Source organism: Malania oleifera, chromosome 2, assembly GCF_029873635.1.
Source record: "Malania oleifera isolate guangnan ecotype guangnan chromosome 2, ASM2987363v1, whole genome shotgun sequence".
Classification (NCBI taxonomy): Eukaryota; Viridiplantae; Streptophyta; class Magnoliopsida; order Santalales; family Ximeniaceae; genus Malania; species Malania oleifera.
The window spans coordinates 3,015,435-3,035,988 of record NC_080418.1 but is presented as its reverse complement, the minus strand read 5'-3'; the positions used below and the strand labels follow the sequence as shown (position 1 = coordinate 3,035,988).

Genomic DNA, 20,554 nt, shown 5'->3' with positions numbered 1-20,554 from the left:
GATATCCCAAGGATACATGAAGCTTCCTTTATTGCAGCAATAGCATCCCAATTTAAGTGTTTTTCCTTCTCCAAAGATGACCCATCATCTTCCAAAGAAAGCCACAACGAAAAAAATTAATGAACCATTCCATTTCAAGACAACAAGCGGGACACCACTAAACACAAATGTTTTCAATTCCACTTGAACCAGAGTTTGTTCGAAAATGGAGAAAGGAGAATCTCAAATTATCAATGCCTAGTCCACCATCTTTTCGACAATTTCCAAATTAAGAACATTTGCTCTCAAGAGATTGTTGGATTAATGCGACAACGGAGTGTTGGGCATTGGAAAAGGTCCCTGCGGGTTTCTTGAGCTTTTATTTTTTATTTTTTTCTCAATTGCAAGTAATTCTCATGCACTATTAAAGTACATGTCAACTTCAACTTTTGACGCCAACAATGACAATTATATAATTTTTTGAAAAATAGAAAATCAAAACAACAATAATTGCAAATCCTCAATAATTTTATTATTGGCATAAGTTAATAACACAACAACTGACTACTACTATTACAAAATATCATTTTATTTTGGAGAGGTAAGCTCCAATGCCCACATTGATCAAACCATATATAGATACTAAGAGTTTGTTCTAGTGAAAGGTGGGCAGGACATTTGTGAGAAGGGAGGTGGCAACGTGGGTGTAGGCAGATTGGGTGGGATGGGCACTATCCCAAAACATGTATTGTGAAGAATTCAAGCATGTGGGTGTGATTGGGGTGCAAAGTTCTGCCAACTCTACAAATCCAGTCCCACAACATCCTCTGTCTGCTACCACAAAACCTACAATCACAAAATTAAATAAAGAATTAAATGATATAAAATATGAATAAGTAAATTTTTTTTAAAAAAGAAAAGAAGATAAAAATATTAAGGATTTCATTTTTTTTTTCTTTGTGTAATAAAAATTCAAAAGTTGAATGATTAGATTACCATAGTTTTGGGGATTATTGCCCATGTCAAGCAAAGGCCCGTATATATCGGCATAGACAATTTGGGAGCCAGGGAGCGATGCTTGTAATTGAGGAATCTTGTTCACAAGCTTGTCGTTGTAAGATTTAGCACCTGCATTGATAATCTCCGAGCAACTTACAGCCAACGGAACAAGTTTTAGAGCTTTCACGCCTGGCCAGCATCCAAATGGAGGAAGACTTCCTATCGCCATTTTCCGTAAGCCGACATTGTATAGATTCTGCAATATAGGATAAACGAGAAAGATATCCCAACTATTAATTAAATGCATATGTTGATAAATTGTTAATTCAAATACAATTTTAAAAAGAGGAAATTAATTTTTTTTTTAAAAACTTATTTAGAGTCCATTTCTTTTCTTGTAGGTTCGGCAATGAAGAAAATACTAAGGTTTAGGGAATGAGATCCCAACAAGTTTTCAATTTTAAGGAAGAGCAAAAAAAGAAATATATTTTATTTATAAAATTAAAATAATGACGGGGTTAGGCCCAACTCTAAGAAAATTAGAAATAAAAACTAAGGGATCCACGAATCTACAACCAAATAACTTTACATGCAATGTACGAGAAAAATGGTCTATTTGGTGTGATAGTCAAGTATACTAGGACCAATATAGTGCTCGCACGTGGGTGTGTTGGTTACAACTAGATATGCTTATCCAGTCTATTCAAAATAAATGGGCCTTAATCTAATATAGGAAACGTGACAAAATATGATTGGTCCTAATGTCTAGCATGCTAGCTAGTGCACTAAGAATTTAAAAATATTTTATAGGGGTTGTCGATGCCACCTAAATTTGAGTTAGATATGAGATCTACCTCTTGCATATGTCCTACACACATGTCCTCTTTCAGTGTAACTTATTGAAATACTCATCCTTACTTCTTATAGTTAGAGTAAGCAAAGTGTTGAAATCAGTGATGTGCTTAACTACCTTTACGAAGTTTTGAAGGTTTTCTTGAAGAAAATCTTGGTATCCATCAAGAGTAAATTGAGCCTTCCGAGTAGGCATAGGAAAGTAATTAAGTGCAAAGTCATTTGACCCTGCAACTATAAGAACAAGAGCACAGTTCAATATCTTAGTGGCCTCTCCCTCCCCCACAATCCTCTTGAGCCTCTCCACGTAATCCTTTAAGTACTCCGCTTGCTTAGACACGGCAATCACACCAGACAGCGACGTTGTGAGGTCATCGTAGCCAGACCCTGCTGATGCAAAGTCGACACCAGTCTTGACATCGTCATCTGTAAGGTTTGGGTCAAGGAAGGGAGGGACAGTGTCTTTGATACCAAGTGAAGAAGCCAACATGTCAGGAACCATTTTTCCATCGGTGAACCTCCCTGTGGCAATGTGACCTGGGAAGAGTTGGCCATATGGAAAGTGATTCGCCTTAAAGGTTGTGTCAATGAAGTTGTTGTTGCCTGTGTCCACCAACGAGTCTCCGAAAACGAGGATGGCTGGGAACTTTGGTTGGGTTGCCGAGATCGTAGTTGTAAAAATAAAAAGTATTGTAAGAACGCAAAGGTATTTTGGAGTCATTGTGAAATTCTAGAGTGACAAATACTATTTTGAACAACTCTAGAGGATTCGTTTGTAAGATTTTGTAGTTCACTCAACGACTATTGTTTTTGAAGATGGGGATGTGAGGGTCTATATAGGATAGTAGAATGCATGCGCTCCCCATTCATTCATTGCTATATTTGCATTTTTAGCAATCAAATTAAAAGGATGAAGAAGAAATGAGTGCATGATAGATCTTCCATATGTGGTTGGTCTAAAACAAATCAATTCTTAGTAAATAAAAATATAGATAGATCTTCCATATGTGGTTGGGCTAAAACAAATCAATTCTTAGTAAATAAAAATATAGATAGATCTTCCATATGTGGTTGGTTTAAAACAAATCAATTCTTAGTAAATAAAAATATATAGATCTTCCATGTGTGGTTGGTCTAAAACAAATCAATTCTTAAATATTAGTTGTTGTTATTATAATTTAAAACATGTTATTTATAAATTCCTAAGTCAGTATTCAAATAATATCTTTATAATTTGAAATTTTATGCATAGAATTTAAATATAATCGCTTCATTTTAGACATTTTAATAATTTATAAATTTCATGTCTAATTACATTTATCTTAAGTTTTCGTAACGATATATTTACATAAAGTCAAATCTTGTAGATAATATTTCAATTAAGGTACAATATATTATATGTGATTAATTAAAATTATTGGGCTTAAGTATTTTATTTTCTCTTATTACGTGTACCACCTACCCAGGTCATCAATTAACTCATTGTTGTAATTAAAGAACTTCTTAATTAATTGTACCGTTAAAAAAAAGGATTAATTGTTGTAACATGAACTTGTAGGATACAACTGGATACAAGATTAAAATAGATCATTACTTACTCTCTTCCCAAAACATGGATAAATATTCGTTTTTATTAATTAAGTTGCCATTTATGGAGCAATGGATTGAGCATTTGTTAATATATTAGTTAATGTTGAAAAGCAATAATTTTTTTTTTTTAATTTAATATTCTGTAATGAATGAAAGAGCACATAGAAGCGAGGATGAGGAACCCTTCTTGCACAAAAATAATGCAAATTAAAGAATATAATTACATTATTGTCCTTTTCAATTCCTTTGGAGATCCAATAACAGCATTACGTGGAAGAATCGCAAAGAATGTATCCTAAAATAAATAAAATTTATTTGTTAATTGAAAGTCCTCGCATTCCTTTTGGTACACAAAGTCTAAAAATTCCAATAAAAATTAAACATTTTCATAAAATTTTTCCCATCTTACACGTTGCAATGCCTTGTATTGTAGCATTAAGAAAATATCAATAGTTTTGGTAAGCACTGTTAGGGAACCGGGGGTTATGGAGGTGATGTTCAAAGCGCAATGACCCAAAAAGTTAGCCTTCCCCTAATCCAATTAACACTATGTAGAATAATTAATTATCCAAAAAAAAAAAAAGAAATATATAATAACCAAGCACACAAAACCAGCCACACAATCACAAATAACACACCAAGATTTACATAGGCTGAGTTTGTGATGGAAACTCTAAAAGTCTCTCAACTGTCTAGCAAAGAACTATGAAGCCATAAAGCTTGTGCCTCATCATCAAAAGAAATTTTCATAGATGCCAAGTAATTTATAATTTCCTGCATTTCATTCAAATGATTAGTAATAGGAGTACCATCCCGGTAGTCTAAATTCATAAGCATCTTTATCTTACATAATTTATTTTCCCCTGTTTTTCTAGCATAAAGCTCAACTAGTTTTGTCCAAAGTGAGTTTGCATCAATTTTATTGGCCATTGCTAGGAACCTGTGAGCAACCAGAAAGATGTGACACCAGAAATTTAACGTGGTTTGGTCAATATCGACCTACGTCCACAGAGCACACACCACAAATTCACTATTTGCCGGAAAGTTACAATTCTAACTCTCTCTCTCCATCTCTTCCTCCTCTCTTTCTCCTCTCTGCTTTTTGAGCTTCTCACTTGTGTACATATCACATTCCTCAGCTCTTTATTTATAGGGATGATATTTAAATCAATATTTAATCACAATTAAATATAATCAATCACAAACGGGAGGTTTACAATCATGAGATAAATGGAGATTAATTGCAAACCGCTGTCCAACTCTTCACGTGTCTCTAGCTTCTGGCTCTCCTGTCTCCGGGTACAACAATCTCCCACTTGGAGACGGAGAAGCCTCCTTAACCAGTATTATGAATAAATGATGTGCTCAAAATATGTCTTCAGACATGAAGACCAACTGAAGTTGAAGACAACTTCAGCTTCTCTGTAGTCACTACCTCAGTTAACATATCTGCTGGATTTCTACTACCTTCGATTTTTTCAAGTATCAGCACACCGTCGTCTATCAAAGATCTGACGTAGTGGTAACGCAATCCAATATGCTTAGTTCTGGAATGAAATGTTGAGCTCTTTGCCAGATGTATCGCACTCTGACTGTCACTGTACAAAATATTCCTCTCCTGCTTTAATCCAAGCACCATTAACAAACCCTGAAGCCAAATCATCTCTTAACTGACTTCTGTCACTGCTACATAATCAGCTTCTGTAGTGGATAAAACAACAATCTTCTATATCTGTGACATCCAACTAAAAGCTGTTGAGCCAACAGTGAATATGTACCCGGTGGTGCTTCTGCGATGATCAATCTCACCTGTAAAATCAGCATCTACAAATCCTTAGATTTTCAGATCATTTTTTCCGAAACATAGGTACTTATCAATAGTGCCACGAAGATATCTCAAAATCCACTTCACTGCTTCCCAGTGTGTCTTCCCTCGATTTTACATATACCAGCTGACAGTTGCCACTCCTTGGCCAATATCCGGTCTCGTTCCAACCATAGCATACATTAGACTTCCAACGACTGAGGCGTATGGAACCTTAGTCATGAAGTCTTTCTCTTCATCTGTCTGGGGAGACTGATCCTTTAAGAGACGGAAATGACCTGCCAACGGTGTATTTACAGCCTTGGCACTGCTCATGTTGAACCTTTGTAAAACATGGCTGATATACTCTAACTGAGATAGCTGCAACGTGCCTTGTTGCTCATGTCTAGAGATGCGCATCCCAAGAATCTTCTTTGCAGGACCAAATTCTTTCATATCAAATTCCTCTGATAGTTGCTGCTTCAATTTTCTGATCTCTTCTATATATGATCCTACGACTAGCATATCATCAACATATGACAGTAGAATAATATAGTTAGGACGATAGCTTTTGAAGTAGCAGCAGTGGTCGACGTTGGATTTCTGAAAATTGTTCCTCTGTATAGAGGTGTCGAATTTCTTGACCACTGTCTAGGAGCTTGTTTGAGACCATACAAACCCTTTTTTAATTTGCATACAAGTTTCTCTTTACCTTTTTCTAAGAAACCTTCTGGATGTTGCATATAGATTTCCTCATCAAGATCACCATGAAGAAATGTTGTCTTCACGTTCAACTGTTTAAGATGTAAACCCTCTAAGGCAACAATACTCAAAACATATATGATGGTTGTCAGCTTTACAACTAGTGCAAAAATGTCGGTGTAGTCAATTTCTTCCTTCTGCTCGAAGACTTTGACTACCAACCGAGCCTTGTACCTCCTGGATCCATCATGTTCTTCTTTGATCCTGTAAACCCATTTGTCATGAAGAGCCTTCTTACCATTGGGCAACTTAGCTAGTTCCCATGTTTTTTTTGGAGTTAAGAGACTTCATTTCGTCTTTCATTGCAAGCTCCCACTTGCTCACATCTCCTACCTGACATGCTTCAACATGGCATTCAGGTTCTCCTCCATCTGTAAGAAGTAAATGGTTCAAATACCTCCTGTTTGGTACGTGCTTCTGAGAAGATCTCCTAAGTTCTGGTGCTGGAGTAGGAGGTGGTGGTGCAACAATCTGCTCCACATGTTCCTCTACCTGAGGAATCTAGGTAGTTTGTTTTGAATTCTCTGTGTTCTACTGTTGTGTCCTTACACCTTCTAAAATATCATCCACATCTACAAAGGTTGTTTCAGACTCTGTAGACTTTGTTGTGTGTCTATCTTTGTACATCATCTTTTCATCAAAAATCACATCTCTGCTTCTGATCACCTTTTTGTTTTCATCATCCCAAATGCGATATCCAAATTCATCTCCACCGTAACCGATGAAAGTGCATTTCCAGGATTTCGGATCTAGCTTATTCCTGACATGATCATTGATATGTACATGCACAACACAAACAAAAACTTTCAAATGTGAAAGTTTTACCTCTTTGTTACTCCAAACTTCTTCTGGTAGACTATAGTCCAATGGTACTGATGGACTTCTGTTAATCAAATAAGCTACTCTGTTGACTGCTTCTGCCCAAAACATCTTTGGCAGGCTTGACTGCATATGCATGCTTCTGGCTTTCTCTATCAACGTTTTGTTTATATGCTCAGCTACACCGTTATGTTGAGGCGTACCTGGCACAGTTCTTTCTATTCTAATACCATGCTTATAGCAGAATTTCTTGAACTCTGTGTCAACATACTCATCACCGTTATCTATTCTCAGCTTCTTATTTTCAAACCAGTTTCGTTTTCTATCTTCGCTTTCCAAATTTTAAAAGTATCAAAAACATCATATTTATACTTCAGGAAATAAACCCATACCTTCCGTGAATGATCATCGATAAACATGATGAAGTAATGCTTTCCTCTTGTAGACGAAATGGTTGTTGGTCCCCATACATCTGAATGGACTAGCTCAAGTCTTTTCTTCTTCAGGGTACTGATGTTCGTCTAGAAACTGACCCTCTGCTGTTTCCCAAATATGCAATCCTTACATGTATCAATCTTCACTGACTGTAAATCACTCAACTTACCCTTTGAGTGCATCACCCTGAGTCCCTTCTCACTCAGGTGTCCTTGTCGTTGATGCCATAGGTTGCTATCTTAATTTCCTGTAGCAACTGTAATAGACATACATGAATCAGGAGTTACATAAAGAGTACTACTTTTCTTACCTCAGGCAATTGTCAATGCACCCTTCAAAATCTTCCATTCATCACCAATGAAAGATGTGTTAAAACCTTCATCTGTCAATTGACCGACTGAGATCAAATTCTTCCTCAGGTCTGGAATATACTTGACATCTCTTAGTTTCCATACTGACCCATTCATTTTGATCTTTACTGTCCCTTTACCAGTAATGTCGCACGATTGATCATTGCCTAGATAAACTTTACCGAAATTACTTGATGTATACTCCTCCAGGCAATCTCAGTTGCAAGTGGCATGAAATGAAGCTCCAGAGTCTAACACCCAAGACTCCTTTTTTCTCTCCAAAGAGCAGATCAACAAATTATCATTTTCGGAAGTAATATTTGGTTCTAGCTTTGCCCTCGTCTCATATTCTTTCTTCTGACTTCTGCACTGGTCATTGTAATGAACAGTTTTCCACAGTTCTAGCACTCAATAACTTTTGTGCTATAGGGACCTGTGTCCTGAGTACCTATGGGATTTCCGGATTTAGACCGCATGGGCCTAGATCTACTACGGTTGTTTGATTGTCCATGCTAGTTTCCTCTACCTTAACTCTTCATGTTCAAGGCTGAACTCGAAGTGGAGCCATGGTTCGACTGCATTTGGATTTCCTCCGTCAAAATCATGTTGACGACCTCATCGTATACAAGCTTTGATTTTCCTGTGGAGCTAGTGATGACAGTAACGACACCATTCCAACTTTCAGGCAATTGACTGAGAATCAGTAGGACACAAATCTCATTATCAAACGTTATCGCGACTGAGGCGAGTTGATCTGACAACTCATTGAAATTATTCAAATGTCTGCTGAAACTTTCACCTGCATAAATGCTCATCGTAAATAGTCTTTTCATGAGATGTACCATGTTTGCAGCTGAAGGTTGCTCGTACGTATTAGAGAGCGCATCCATTAGAGACTTAGTGGATGATATATGCTTGATATTAAATGCCACGAATTTCAACGTCATTCTGATGGTTCCGAGAGCTTTTCAATCAACAACTCCCAGTCGTCCTCGTTATGCTGGCTTACCCTTCAATGGTAAGTGCAATTCCTTCCCAAACAGATAATCTTCTATCTGCATCTTCTAGAAATCGAAATTGTTGCCATTGAACGTTTCGATTTTTGAGCTCTTTTCATTCAACATCTCGATTCATAGATCTATGGACGAAATTATCTCAAATGGATAGCGCGGTTGGATCCGGAATGATCGAAACCTTTAGAAATGGTTCAAGTCACTCGAAAGACGGACCCAAAACGACTTTGAAAAGCTCAGTCAAAGTTTTAGGTCAAACCTGGTGAACGCTGATGTGGCAATGCTGACGTGGCATCTACTAACGTGGCTATGGGGTCCACCTACTGATGTGGTAGTGGGGTCTACCTACTGACGTGGTAGTAAGGTCCAACTGCTGACATGGCACCTGGCTGATGTGGCACCTGATGACGTGGCGCGCTGACGTTGCGTTGAGACGGCGAGTCAGATCTGGGTCGGGACTGGTTCTTGGGTTGACTCAGTCTAAGGGTGTCTCCAAGTTGGGTCGGGTTTTTTCCCAGGTCGGGTTGGGGCAGTCCGGGAGAGGAAAACGCGTGCAACGTGTGCGGCATGTGAAGAGCTAGTCACCGGTGTGTGGCAAAGCGTCTTGCTCCGACAAGGCGTGTGAGCCTTCGTCTGGACTCCGTTCGAGCTCCGACTTGCACGGTTCTCTTCCTCTCAGTGAGCTGAATGTGATGGTGGCCTCAAAACTTAGCTTTGATCCACTAGAAAGAGCTCTGATTTCGGGATCACTTCCGATCTGGCTTTCCTACTCCGATCGGTCTCTAATACCACTTGTTAGGAACCTATGAGCAACCAAAAAGATGTGATACCAGAAATTTAATGTGGTTCGGTCAATATCGACCTACGTCCATGGAGCACACACCACAAATTCACTATTCGCCATAAAATTACAATTCTCACTCTCCCTCTCTTCCTCCTCTCTTTCTCCTCTTTACTCTCTGAGCTTCTCACTTGTCTACATATCACATTCCTCACCTCTCTATTTATGGGGCTGATATTTAAATCAATATTTAATCACAATGAATATAATCAATCACAAATGGGAGGTTTACAATCATGAGATAAATGGAGATTAATTCCAAACCGCGTTCCAACTCTTCACGCGTCTCCAGCTTCTGGCTCTCCTGTGTCCAACTACAACAGCCATATGGTTATGGACATTACCATTAACCCATTTCCCGATATAACCACATACTTTTTTTTTGGTAAAAGGTGGCGGCACCTCCTTTCTTAAGTTTATTAATAATCCTCACTTATAGCGGAGGAATACCGTGGAAAAAAAAAAAAGGACACTTGGCGCTTATATAATAGCCAATAAAACACCCTCTGCATCAAACCAAATAAAAGAATAAAGCAAACCTATACCAATACCAAACGAAAACCAACTAAACATACCTCATATAAGTCGTACTCATCTTATCAAATCTATACAAACATTTGATAACTCTAGGAAGTTGACTACTATTTGTAAACAAACTATTCCTCCTCATGACACCTTGTCGAGCCAACACATCTGCCACGTTATTCCCTTATCTATAGAAATGATATAACCACTTACTTGCCTATTTAACAATTTTTCAGTCATCATCAGTTCTATCACTAGGCTTGGTTGACTCACCAAGAATAAGAGCATGATAATTTTTGCAATAAAGTAGGTCCTCCATTTTTCCTTTCTAGATGTGATAATTACTCACATTCAAACTTATAATTCTACTAGCGTTCACCTCCAAGGCTACAAAGAAACCAAGCTCTGATACCACTATTGGGGAAGAGGGGGTTGTGGAGGTGATGTCTGTTGTGTTGGAGCCAAGAGACACTAAGCTGGAGGCGCGTTGCAAGCTGGAGCCGTTATCCGCCATTTAATTTAGATGGATGAAAACTCTCATTTTTTATTTATTTTATTTAATTGTAATTGATTATCTGCCCAATAAATAGAGGAGCTGTGGAGATTTGTAAGATGCATATAAAAGATACAAAGAAGAAAAGAGAGGAAGAAGAGCGTGAGGAAGTGAGTGAGAGGAAGAAGAGTGTTGTAATTCTTTTTGGTGAATTTTTAGTGAATTTGTGGTGTGCTCCGTGGATGTAGGTCGATCTTGACTAAACCACTTAAATTTATGGTTGCTCATAGGGTCCTAATAGTCATATCGGAGCCCGGTTGGAGCAGAAAGACTAGATTGGAGTTGTTCACCGAAATCAGAGCTCTGTCCAGTGGCTCAAAATTAAATTTTGAGGCCACCATCATGTTCACCTCGCTGAGACGAAGCCAACGTTGCAAACCAAAGTTCGAAAGGAGCTCAGACGGAGATACAAGTGCTTCGCCAAAGTAGGACGCCTTGCCATGCTCTCGTCACGCACTGGTGACCTTCTGCCCAGGCGCCCCACGCGTCTTCCTTGTGTAGACCACCTCGACCCGACTTGACCAATACTCGACCTGACCTGGAAACTCACTCAAACCAGACCAACTCGAGACCCGGTCCGCACTCAACCTGAATTTGTATCCGACCTGACCCGCTCTTAACCCGGCCACGTCAGCAGCGCCATGACATTTGCCACGTCAGTAGATCGGTCCCAGTGCCATGTCAGAAGGGCCTAGTACCACATCAGTATGTGGGTCCCAGTGCCACGTCAGCAGGTGGTCCCCAGTGCCACGCAGCACCTACCACATCAGTATTGACCAAGTTTGACCTGATCTTTGACCGAGCTTTTCAGAGTCTTTTTGGGTTCATTTTTCAAACGACGTGAACCATTTCTAAGGTTTTGGATCGTTTAAGATCCAACCGTGCTATCCATTTGAGCTAATTCCATATCTAGATCAGTGAATCAAGATTTCAAATGAAAAGAGCTTAAAAATCGAAATGTTCAACAACAACAATTTCGGTTTCTTGAAGATGTAGATTGAAGATTATTTGTTTGGGAAGGAGTTACACTTACAATTGAATGGTAAGCCAGCATCTATGAAGGAGGATGAATGGGAGTTGCTTGATCGAAAAGCTCTCAGCGCCATCAGAATGACGTTGTCAAAGTCTGTGGCATTCAATATCAAGCATATATCATCCACCAAGTCTCTGATGGACGCGCTTTCTAATATGTACGAGCAGCCGTCAGCCGCTAACAAGGTACATCTTATGAAAAGATTATTTACTATGAGCATGTCTGCAGGTGAAAGTTTTAGCAGGCATTTGAATAATTTCAACAAGTTGTCGGATCAAGTCGCCTCGATCGGGATAACATTTGATAATGAGATTCGTTCCCTATCGATTCTCAGTCAATTGCCTTAAAGTTGGAATGGTGTTGTTATTGCAATCAGTAGCTCCGCAGGGAAATCAAAGCTTGTATACGATGAGGTCGTCAGCATGATTTTGACAGAGGAAATCATAATGCAGTCAAACCATGGCTCCACTTAGAGTTCAGCCTTGAACATGGAAAGTTGAGGTAGAGGAAACAGGCATGGACGATCAAACAACTGCGATAGATCTAGGCCTGGGCGGTCTAAATCCAAAAATTCCAGAGGTTCTCAGGACACAGGTTCCGATAGCACAAAAATTATTGAGTGGTGGAATTGTGGAAAAACTGGTCATTACAAGAACCAGTGTAGAAGTCTGAAGAAAGAATATGAGACGAGAGCAAAGACAGAAGCAAATATTGCTTCAGAAAATGATGATATGTTGATTTGCTCTTTGGAGAGCAAAAATGAGTCTTGGGTGTTAGACTTTGGAACTTCATTCCATGCCACTTGCAGCAAAGATTGCCTAGAGGAGTATACATCAGGTAGTTTTGGTAAAGTATATCTCAGAAATGATCAACCTTGTGATATTGTCGGCAAGGGGACAGTGAAGATCAATATGAATGGGCCAGTATGAAAACTGAGAGATGTCAGATATATTCTAGACCTGAGGAAGAATTTGATCTCATTCGGTCAGCTAGTAGATGAAGGATATAACACATCTTTCATTGGTGAGGAATGGAAGATTTCGAAGGGTGCATTGACGATTGCACGAGGTAAGAAAATTGGTACTCTTTTTGTAACTCTTAATGTATGCATGTCTATTACAGTTGCTACAGGAAATGATGATAGCAACTTATGGCATCAACGAATCGGACACCTGAGTGAGAAAGGACTCAGGGTGGTAAGTTGAGTGATTTACAATCGGTAAAGATTGACACATGTGAGGATTGCATATTTGGGAAATAGAAAAGGGTTAGTTTCTAGACAAACATCAGTACCCCAAAGAAGGAGAGACTTGAGCTAGTCCATTCAGATGTATGGGGACCAACGACCATTTTTTCCATAGGTGGAAAGCATTACTTCGTCACGTTTATCAATGATCATTCATGGAAGTAACAAGGAAAATAAAAAGGTGATCAGAAGCAGACATCTGATTTGTGATGAAAAGGTGATGTACAAAGATAGACACACAACAGAGTCTATAGAGTCTAAAACAACTTTTGTATATGTGGATGATGTTTTAGCAGGTGTAAGGACACCTCAATAGAACACCGAGAATCCTTAGCAGAATACCGAGAATCCTCAGGCAGAGGAACATGGGAAGCACATTATTGCACCACCACCTCCTACTCCAGCTCCAGAGCTTAGGAGATCTTCTAGGCAACATGTACCAAACAAGAGGTATGTGAATCATTTACTTCTTATAGATGGAGGAAAACCTGAATGCTATGTTGAAACATGTCAGGTAGGAGATTCGAGCAAGTGGGAGCTTGCAATGAAAGACGAGATGAAGTCTCTTAACTCCAACAAAACATGGGAACTAGCTGAGTTTCCCAATTGTAAGAAGGCTCTTCACAACAAATGGGTGTACAGGATCAAAGAAGAGCATGATGAATCCAAGAGGTATAAAGCTCGGTTAGTAGTCAAAGGTTTCGAACAGAAGGAAGGAATTGACTACACTGATATTTTTGCACCAGTTGTCAAGCTGACAACCATCAGATATGTTTTGAGTATTGTTACCTCGGACGGTTTACATCTTGAGCAGTTGGACGTGAAGACGAAATTTCTTCATGGTGATCTTGATGAGGAAATTTATATACAACAGGTAGAAGGTTTCTCACTAAAAGGTAAAAAGAATCTTGTATGCAAATTGAAGAAGAGTTTGTACGGTCTCAAACAAACTCCTAGATAGTGGTACAAGAAATTTGACAGCTGTATGCAGAGGAACAATTTTCAGAAGTGCAATGCCGACCACTGTTGCTACTTCAAAAGGTATCATACTAGCTATATTATCCCACTGTTATATGTTGATGATATGTTAGTTGTAGGGTCAGATATTTGAAAATTCAAGGATTTGTAGATGCTGATTTTGCAAGTGAATTGATCATCGCAGAAGCACCACTGGATATATATTCCCTGTTGGCACAATAGCTGTTAGTTGGATGTGACAGTTATAAAAGATTATTGTTCTATCCACTACAGAAGCTGAATATGTAGCAGTGACAGAAGCGAGTAAAGAGATGATTTGGCTTCAGGGTTTATTAATGGAGCTTGGATTAAAGTAAGAGAGCAATTTTTTGTACCGTGATAGTCAGAGTGCAATACATCTGGCAGAGAACCTCGCATTTCATTCTAGAACTAAGTATACTGGATTGCGTTATCACTTCGTTAGATCTCTGATAGAGGACGATGTATTGACAATTGAAAAAATCTAAGGAAGCATAAATCCGGCATATATGTTAACTAAGGTGGTGATTACAGAGAAGTTGAAGTTGTGTTCAACTTCAGTTGGTCCTCATGCCTGAAGACATATTTTGAGCACATCATTTATTCGTGATACTGGTTGAGGAGGCGTCTCTATCTCCAAATGAGAGATTGTTGTGCTGAAGCCACAAGACGCTGAGTTGGAGACGCGTTGCAAGTTGGAGCTATTTTCCGCCATTTAATTTAGATGGATGAAACCTCTCATTTTTTATTTATTGTATTTAATTGTAATTGATTATCAAACCTATAAATAGAGGAGCTGTGGGGAGTTGTACTACGCACAGAAAAGATGCAGAGAAGGAAAGAGAGGAAGAAGAGAGTGTGAGGAAGAGAGTGAGAGGAAGAAGAGAGTTGTATTTCTTTCTGACGGTTTTTTAGTGAATTTGTGGTGTGCTCCATGGACGTAGGTCGATCTTGATCGAACCACATAAATTTCTGGTGTTCTGATTTTTCTGGTTGCTCACAAGGTCCTAACAATGTCCAAAACACAATGGCCCAAAAAATAAACCTTCCCCTAGTCCAATCAACATTAAGTAGAATAATTAATTATCGAAAAATAGAAATACATAGCAACCAAACATACAAAACTAGTCACGCAATCACAAAGAGAATACCAAGATTTGCTTAGAAAACCCTTCGATTTGAAGGGAAAAACCACGGGACTGAAGTCTACTTCCAATCTTCCACTATCTCAAAATAGTAGGTTACAATAGGTCTTTCCTTGTTAAAACTAGCGGCATACATCAACAAAAATTATCACGAATCACAAATTCTTGGCATAGAAAAATAACATGAGCCATCACCATCAAGTCGGAATCAAACTTAAATGAGAAATGGAGAGGTCTCGCCCAAAACAGAGGGTGCTGTCGAAGCTACAAAACCAAAGATACAAAGCTATAAATGATAATCAGACCAAATGAAATAAAGAAGGATCAGTCACGATTTTTTTTTTTTTTAAATTTCCGCCCAATTCGGTGAGAAATAACCATTTGATCATCAAGATTAAGCTGACTGCACGGACACCTTTAATCCAAAAATTTCTGCCAACTATTTTCTTCTCTCCCTCACTCTTTTCTTATATATCCCAAGGATACATGAAGCTTCCTTTATTGCAACAATAGCATCCCAATTTAAGTGTTTTTCCTTCTCCAAAGATGACCCATCATCTTCCAAAGAAAGCCACAACGGAAAAAATTAATGAACCATTCCATTTCAAGACAACAAGCGGGACACCACTAAACACAAATGTTTTCAATTCCACTTGAACCAGAGTTTGTTCGAAAATGGAGAAAGGAGAATCTCAAATTATCAATGCTTAGTCCACCATCCTTTTGATAATTTCCAAATTAAGAACATTTGCTCTCAAGAGATTGCTGGATTAATGCTATAACGGAGTGTTGGGCATTGGAAAAGGTCCCTGCGGGTTTCTCGAGCTTTTTTTTTTTTTTTTTTTTTCTCAATTGCTGGTAATTCTCATGCACTATTAAGGTACATGTCAACTTCAACTTTTGACGCCAACAATGACAATTACATAATTTTTTGAGAAATAGAAAATCAAAACAACAATAATTGCAAATCCTCAATAATTTTATTATTGGCATAAGTTAATAACACAACAACTGACTACTACTATTACAAAATATAATTTTATTTTGGAGAGGTAAGCTCCAATGCCCACATTGATCAAACCATATATAGAAACTAAGAGTTTGTTCTAGTGAAAGGTGGGCAAGACATTTGTGAGAAGGGAGGTGGCAACGTGGGTGTAGGCAGATTGGGTGGGATGGGCACTATCCCAAAACATGTATTGTGAAGAATTCAAGCATGTGGGTGTGATTGGGGTGCAAAGTTCTGCCAACTCTACAAATCCAGTCCCACAACATCCTCTGTCTGCTACCACAAAACCTACAATCACAAAATTAAATAAAGAATTAAATGATATAAAATATGAATAAGTAAACTTCTTTTTTAAAAAAAAAAATAAAAGAAAGTAAAAAATATAAAGGATTTCATTTTTTTCCTTTTTGTAATAAAAATTCAAAAGTTGAATGATTAGATTACCATAGTTTTGGGGATTATTGCCCATGTCAAGCAAAGGCCCGTATATATCGGCATAGACAATTTGGGAGCCAGGGAGCGATGCTTGTAATTGAGGAATCTTATTCATAAGCTTGTCGTTGTAAGATTTAGCAGCTACATTGATAATCTCCGAGCAACTTACAGCCAACGGAACAAGTTTTAGAGCTTTCACGTCTGGCCAGCATCCAAATGGAGGAAGACTTCCTATCGCCATTTTCCGTAGGCCGACATTGTATAAATTCTGCAATATAGGATAAACAACAAAAATAGCCCAACTATTAATTAAATGCATATGTTGATAAATTGTTAATTCAAATACAATTTTAAAAAGAGGAAATTAATTTTTTTTAAAAACTTTTTTAGGGTCTATTTCTTTTCTTGTAGGTTCGGCAATAAAGAAAATACTAAGGTTTAGGGAATGAGATCCCAACAAGTTTTCAATTTTAAAAATAGCAAAAAAAGAAATATATTTTATTTATAAAATTAAAATAATGACAGGGTTAGGTCCAACTCTAAGAAAATTAAAAATAAAAACTAAGGGTTCCACGAATCTACAACCGAATAACTTTACATGCAATGTACGAGAAAAATGGTCTATTTGGTGTGATAGTCAAGTCTACTAGGACCAATATAGTGGTCCCACGTGGTGTGTTGGTTACAAATAGATATGCTTATCCAGTCTATTCAAAATAAATGGGCCTTAATCTAATATAGGAAACGTGACAAAATATGATTGGTCCTAATGTCTAGCATGCTAACTAGTGCACTAAGAATTTCCTAATATTTTATAGGGATTGTCGATCCCACCTAAATTTGAGTTAGATATGAGATCTACCTCTTGCATATGTCCTACACATATGTCCTCTTTCATTGTAACTTATTGAAATACTCATCCTTACTTCTTATAGTTAGAGTAAGTAAAGTGTTGAAATCAATGATGTGCTTAACTACCTTTACGAAGTTTTGAAGGTTTTCTTGAAGAAAATCTTGGTATCCATCAAGAGTAAATTGAGCCTTCCGAGTAGGCATAGGAAAGTAATTAAGTGCAAAGTCATTTGACCCTGCAACTATAAGAACAAGAGCACAGTTCAATATCTTAGTAGCCTCTCCCTCCCCCACGATCCTCTTGAGCCTCTCCACGTAATCCTTTAAGTACTCTGCTTGCTTCGACACGGCAATCACACCAGACAGCGACGTTGTGAGGTCATCATAGCCAGACCCTGCTGATGCAAAGTCGACACCAGTCTTGACATCGTCATCTGAAAGGTTTGGATCAAGGAAGGGAGGGACTGTGTCTTTGATACCAAGTGAAGAAGCCAACATGTCAGGAACCATTTTTCCATCGGTGAACCTCCCTGTGGCAACGTGACCTGGGAACAGTTGGCCATATGGAAAGTGATTCGCCTTAAAGGTTGTGTCAATGAAGTTGTTGTTGCCTGTGTCCACCAACGAGTCTCCGAAAACGAGGATGGCTGGGAACTTTGGTTGGGTTGCTGAGATCGTAGTTGTAAAAATAAAAAGTATTGTAAGAACACAAAGTATTTTTGGAGTCATTGTGAAATTCTAGAGTGACAAATACTATTTAGAACAACTCTGGAGGATTCGTTTGTAAGATTTTGTAGTTCACTCAACGACTATTGTTTTTAAAGATAGGGATGTGAGGGTCTATATAGGATAGTAGAATGCATGCGCTCCCCATTCATTCATTGCTATATTTGCATTTTTAGCAATCAAATTAAAAGCATGAAGAAGAAATGAGTGCATTATAGATCTTCCATATGTGGTGGGTCTAAAAAAAATCAATTCTTAGTAAATAAAAATATAATTTTTATTGGCAAATTTGGACGACCATCTATCATCATTCATATTCTTATCCTATTTCTTATTCTTCCTTGTGAATAGATCTTCCATATGTGGTTGGTCTAAAAAAAATCAATTCTTAGTAAATAAAAATATAATTTTATTGGCAAATTTGGATGACCATCTACCGTCATTCTTATTTTTATCTTATTTCCTGTTCTTACGTGTGAATATTTTCATCCTTTGAAAAAATTATTTTGTTTGGCATCATTAAATGACATTGTAAAACAAATTAAGTGATTTAACTAATAAATTAGGCTCAGTTGGATAAAAATACATAAATTTTAAGTTCTTAGAAAATTTGATTAACATATCACTCATATGCCCAAGTCTCCAAATGTATCCACCTGTAGTCACCAAGTTGTTCTACCTCTATTATGGAACTTCAATTTTTCTTGTCAGCCTTCTCTTTTTTTTCCCCCACAAACTATTAAAAATTAGTTGTTGTTGCCTGTGTCTACTAAGGATTGTCAATGTGAAATTTTAGAGTGACATTTAGAATAACTCTGGAGGTTTCGTTTGTATGATATGATTTTGCTATTTTCACTCACTAGTTATTGTTTTTGAGATAGGAATGTGAGGGTCCATAGTAGAATGCATGTGCTTACCATTCACTCATTATTGTATTTGCATTTTTGGTAATCATATTAAAACATAATAAATGAGTGAAGTGGAAACATATGCATGATACATTTTCTTCGTGTATTTTAATTCTTATAGGCAAATTTGGACTCTCTTTCATTATTCATTTTCCCATCTTATTCCATCCTTCTCATGCCATTTGAATACTTGGGTCTTTTTTAAAAAAAGAAAATCATTCATTAAATGATTTCAATTTTAAATTGTGGCTCAGTTGAATAAGTTGATAAGAATTTTAAGTTCTTGCAAAATTTAATTAACTTATCGCTTTTTAGTTCAAGTCCAACTGCATCCACCTATAGTTACCAAGTTATTCTAACTCTATAACGGAAGCTTAATTTTTCTTATCTGTCTTGCCTTTTTTTTTTTTTTCACAAACTTTTAAATACTAGTCATTCTTTTTTATCAGTAAAAGATAAATGTATTGATCAAATTTTATATACAAAATACAGTGGGCATACCCAGGATAAAAGGGAAAACAAATCCCTATCCAAAACAATACAAGGGAAATTTAGGCCACAAGACCTTCCTAACAAAACAACAAGAAGATCCAAACTAACAGCAGAACTGAAAGCAATTCAATCATTAAACATGTTAAATTTATCATAAATTACTCTATATGTGTACCTTTGGATCACTTCAAGTAGTTCTGAGGGGGATATCCTTTTCGCTTCAAATTTCCATCTATTCCGGAAGTGCCATATGAAGTAGATCGTGACTGCCAAGCACACCTTCTTCCCAATTGCCTGAATCCCAGTACCTTTTGCTTCCTTATGGAGCCACTTCAGAGTAGCTTTTAAAGTAGACATTGTTTTGGTAAGACCCAACCATTCTTTGATTCGATCCCACACTTCCTTAGTAAATCTACATTTGAAGAACAAGTGCTCGTTGGTTTCAATTTTTGAATTACATAGCACCCACTGCAGGTTCACACCTTCTTCTTGGATTCTATCATTTGTCAGTAGCTTCCATTGATTCCCATCCATATAGTAAAAGCATGTTCGAGTATACTTCCACATTTCCATACCTCTTTATACTAGTGCACTGGACTCCCCTTATTTCTCCAGAAATTATAGGCTAGCTTATGTAACGACCAAGAAAATAATGATATTTAAATATTAAGAGAGAGAGAAATGAAAACAAAAACAGAAGGAGGCAGTAGGTTTCGTCGATGAACGCTTCACGTTCGTTGACGACATCGCATTTTGGAGATAATAATAATTGGGGATAATAATAATAATAATTTCAAGGAATTTCTAGAACTCGTCGACGAATATAGGGCTTCGTCGACGAGTACATAAGGAAATTCGTCGACGAATACAGGGCTTCGTCAACGAGTACATGATGCAATTCGTCGATGAGAATATACCGAGAGAGGTTTTGGAGCAGCCTGAATTTCGTCGACGAATACAGGGAATCGTCGACGAATTTACTAAAGGATTTGTCGATGAAGTGACGTGTCTCGTCGACGAATCTGACAGTATAAATAGTGAAAAACCGGGATATTTTGTCATTTTCAGTGCCCCTCTCTCTCTCCTACAACTCTCTCCCTCTCTCTCTTCGATTCCGGGCCAGTTTTACGCTGGATCGACAAACCGAAGTCACCACGACGCTCCTGGGGAAGTTCTCTCCAAATCTACCA

At 37.8% G+C, this 20,554-nt stretch overlaps 2 protein-coding genes across 2 annotated transcripts; both read right to left on the bottom strand.

Annotated features, from left to right (window-relative positions):
* Positions 1-634: 634 nt before the first annotated feature.
* On the bottom strand, positions 635-2,551 carry LOC131149913 (GDSL esterase/lipase At2g30310-like). The gene is made up of 3 exons (XM_058100708.1): positions 1,949-2,551; positions 976-1,234; positions 635-825 (listed from the first exon to the last, which is right to left on the bottom strand). Exons 1-3 carry the CDS (start codon positions 2,549-2,551, stop codon positions 635-637), a joined length of 1,053 nt encoding a protein of 350 aa, XP_057956691.1.
* A 13,497-nt stretch (positions 2,552-16,048) lies between these two features.
* LOC131149912 (GDSL esterase/lipase At2g30220-like) lies at positions 16,049-19,937 on the bottom strand. The gene is made up of 5 exons (XM_058100707.1): positions 19,540-19,937; positions 19,415-19,479; positions 17,365-17,906; positions 16,396-16,654; positions 16,049-16,239 (listed from the first exon to the last, which is right to left on the bottom strand). Exons 1-5 carry the CDS (start codon positions 19,935-19,937, stop codon positions 16,049-16,051), a joined length of 1,455 nt encoding a protein of 484 aa, XP_057956690.1.
* Positions 19,938-20,554: the final 617 nt, after the last annotated feature.

What these genes read in the sequence shown, in the direction of transcription:
- LOC131149913 (XM_058100708.1), bottom strand. Translation starts at nt 2,551, where the DNA reads ATGACTCCAAAATACCTTTGCGTTCTTACAATACTTTTTATTTTTACA. An exon ending in ACCTTCAAAACTTCGTAAAG is followed by an intron (nt 1,235 to 1,948) that starts GTAGTTAAGCAC and finishes CCTATATTGCAG; the next exon opens with AATCTATACAATGTCGGCTT. An exon ending in CAATAATCCCCAAAACTATG is followed by an intron (nt 826 to 975) that starts GTAATCTAATCA and finishes TTGTGATTGTAG; the next exon opens with GTTTTGTGGTAGCAGACAGA.
- LOC131149912 (XM_058100707.1), bottom strand. Translation starts at nt 19,937, where the DNA reads ATGGAAATGTGGAAGTATACTCGAACATGCTTTTACTATATGGATGGG. An exon ending in TTGTGGCCTAAATTTCCCTT is followed by an intron (nt 17,907 to 19,414) that starts GTATTGTTTTGG and finishes CTACGATCTCAG; the next exon opens with CAACCCAACCAAAGTTCCCA. An exon ending in CAATAATCCCCAAAACTATG is followed by an intron (nt 16,240 to 16,395) that starts GTAATCTAATCA and finishes TTGTGATTGTAG; the next exon opens with GTTTTGTGGTAGCAGACAGA.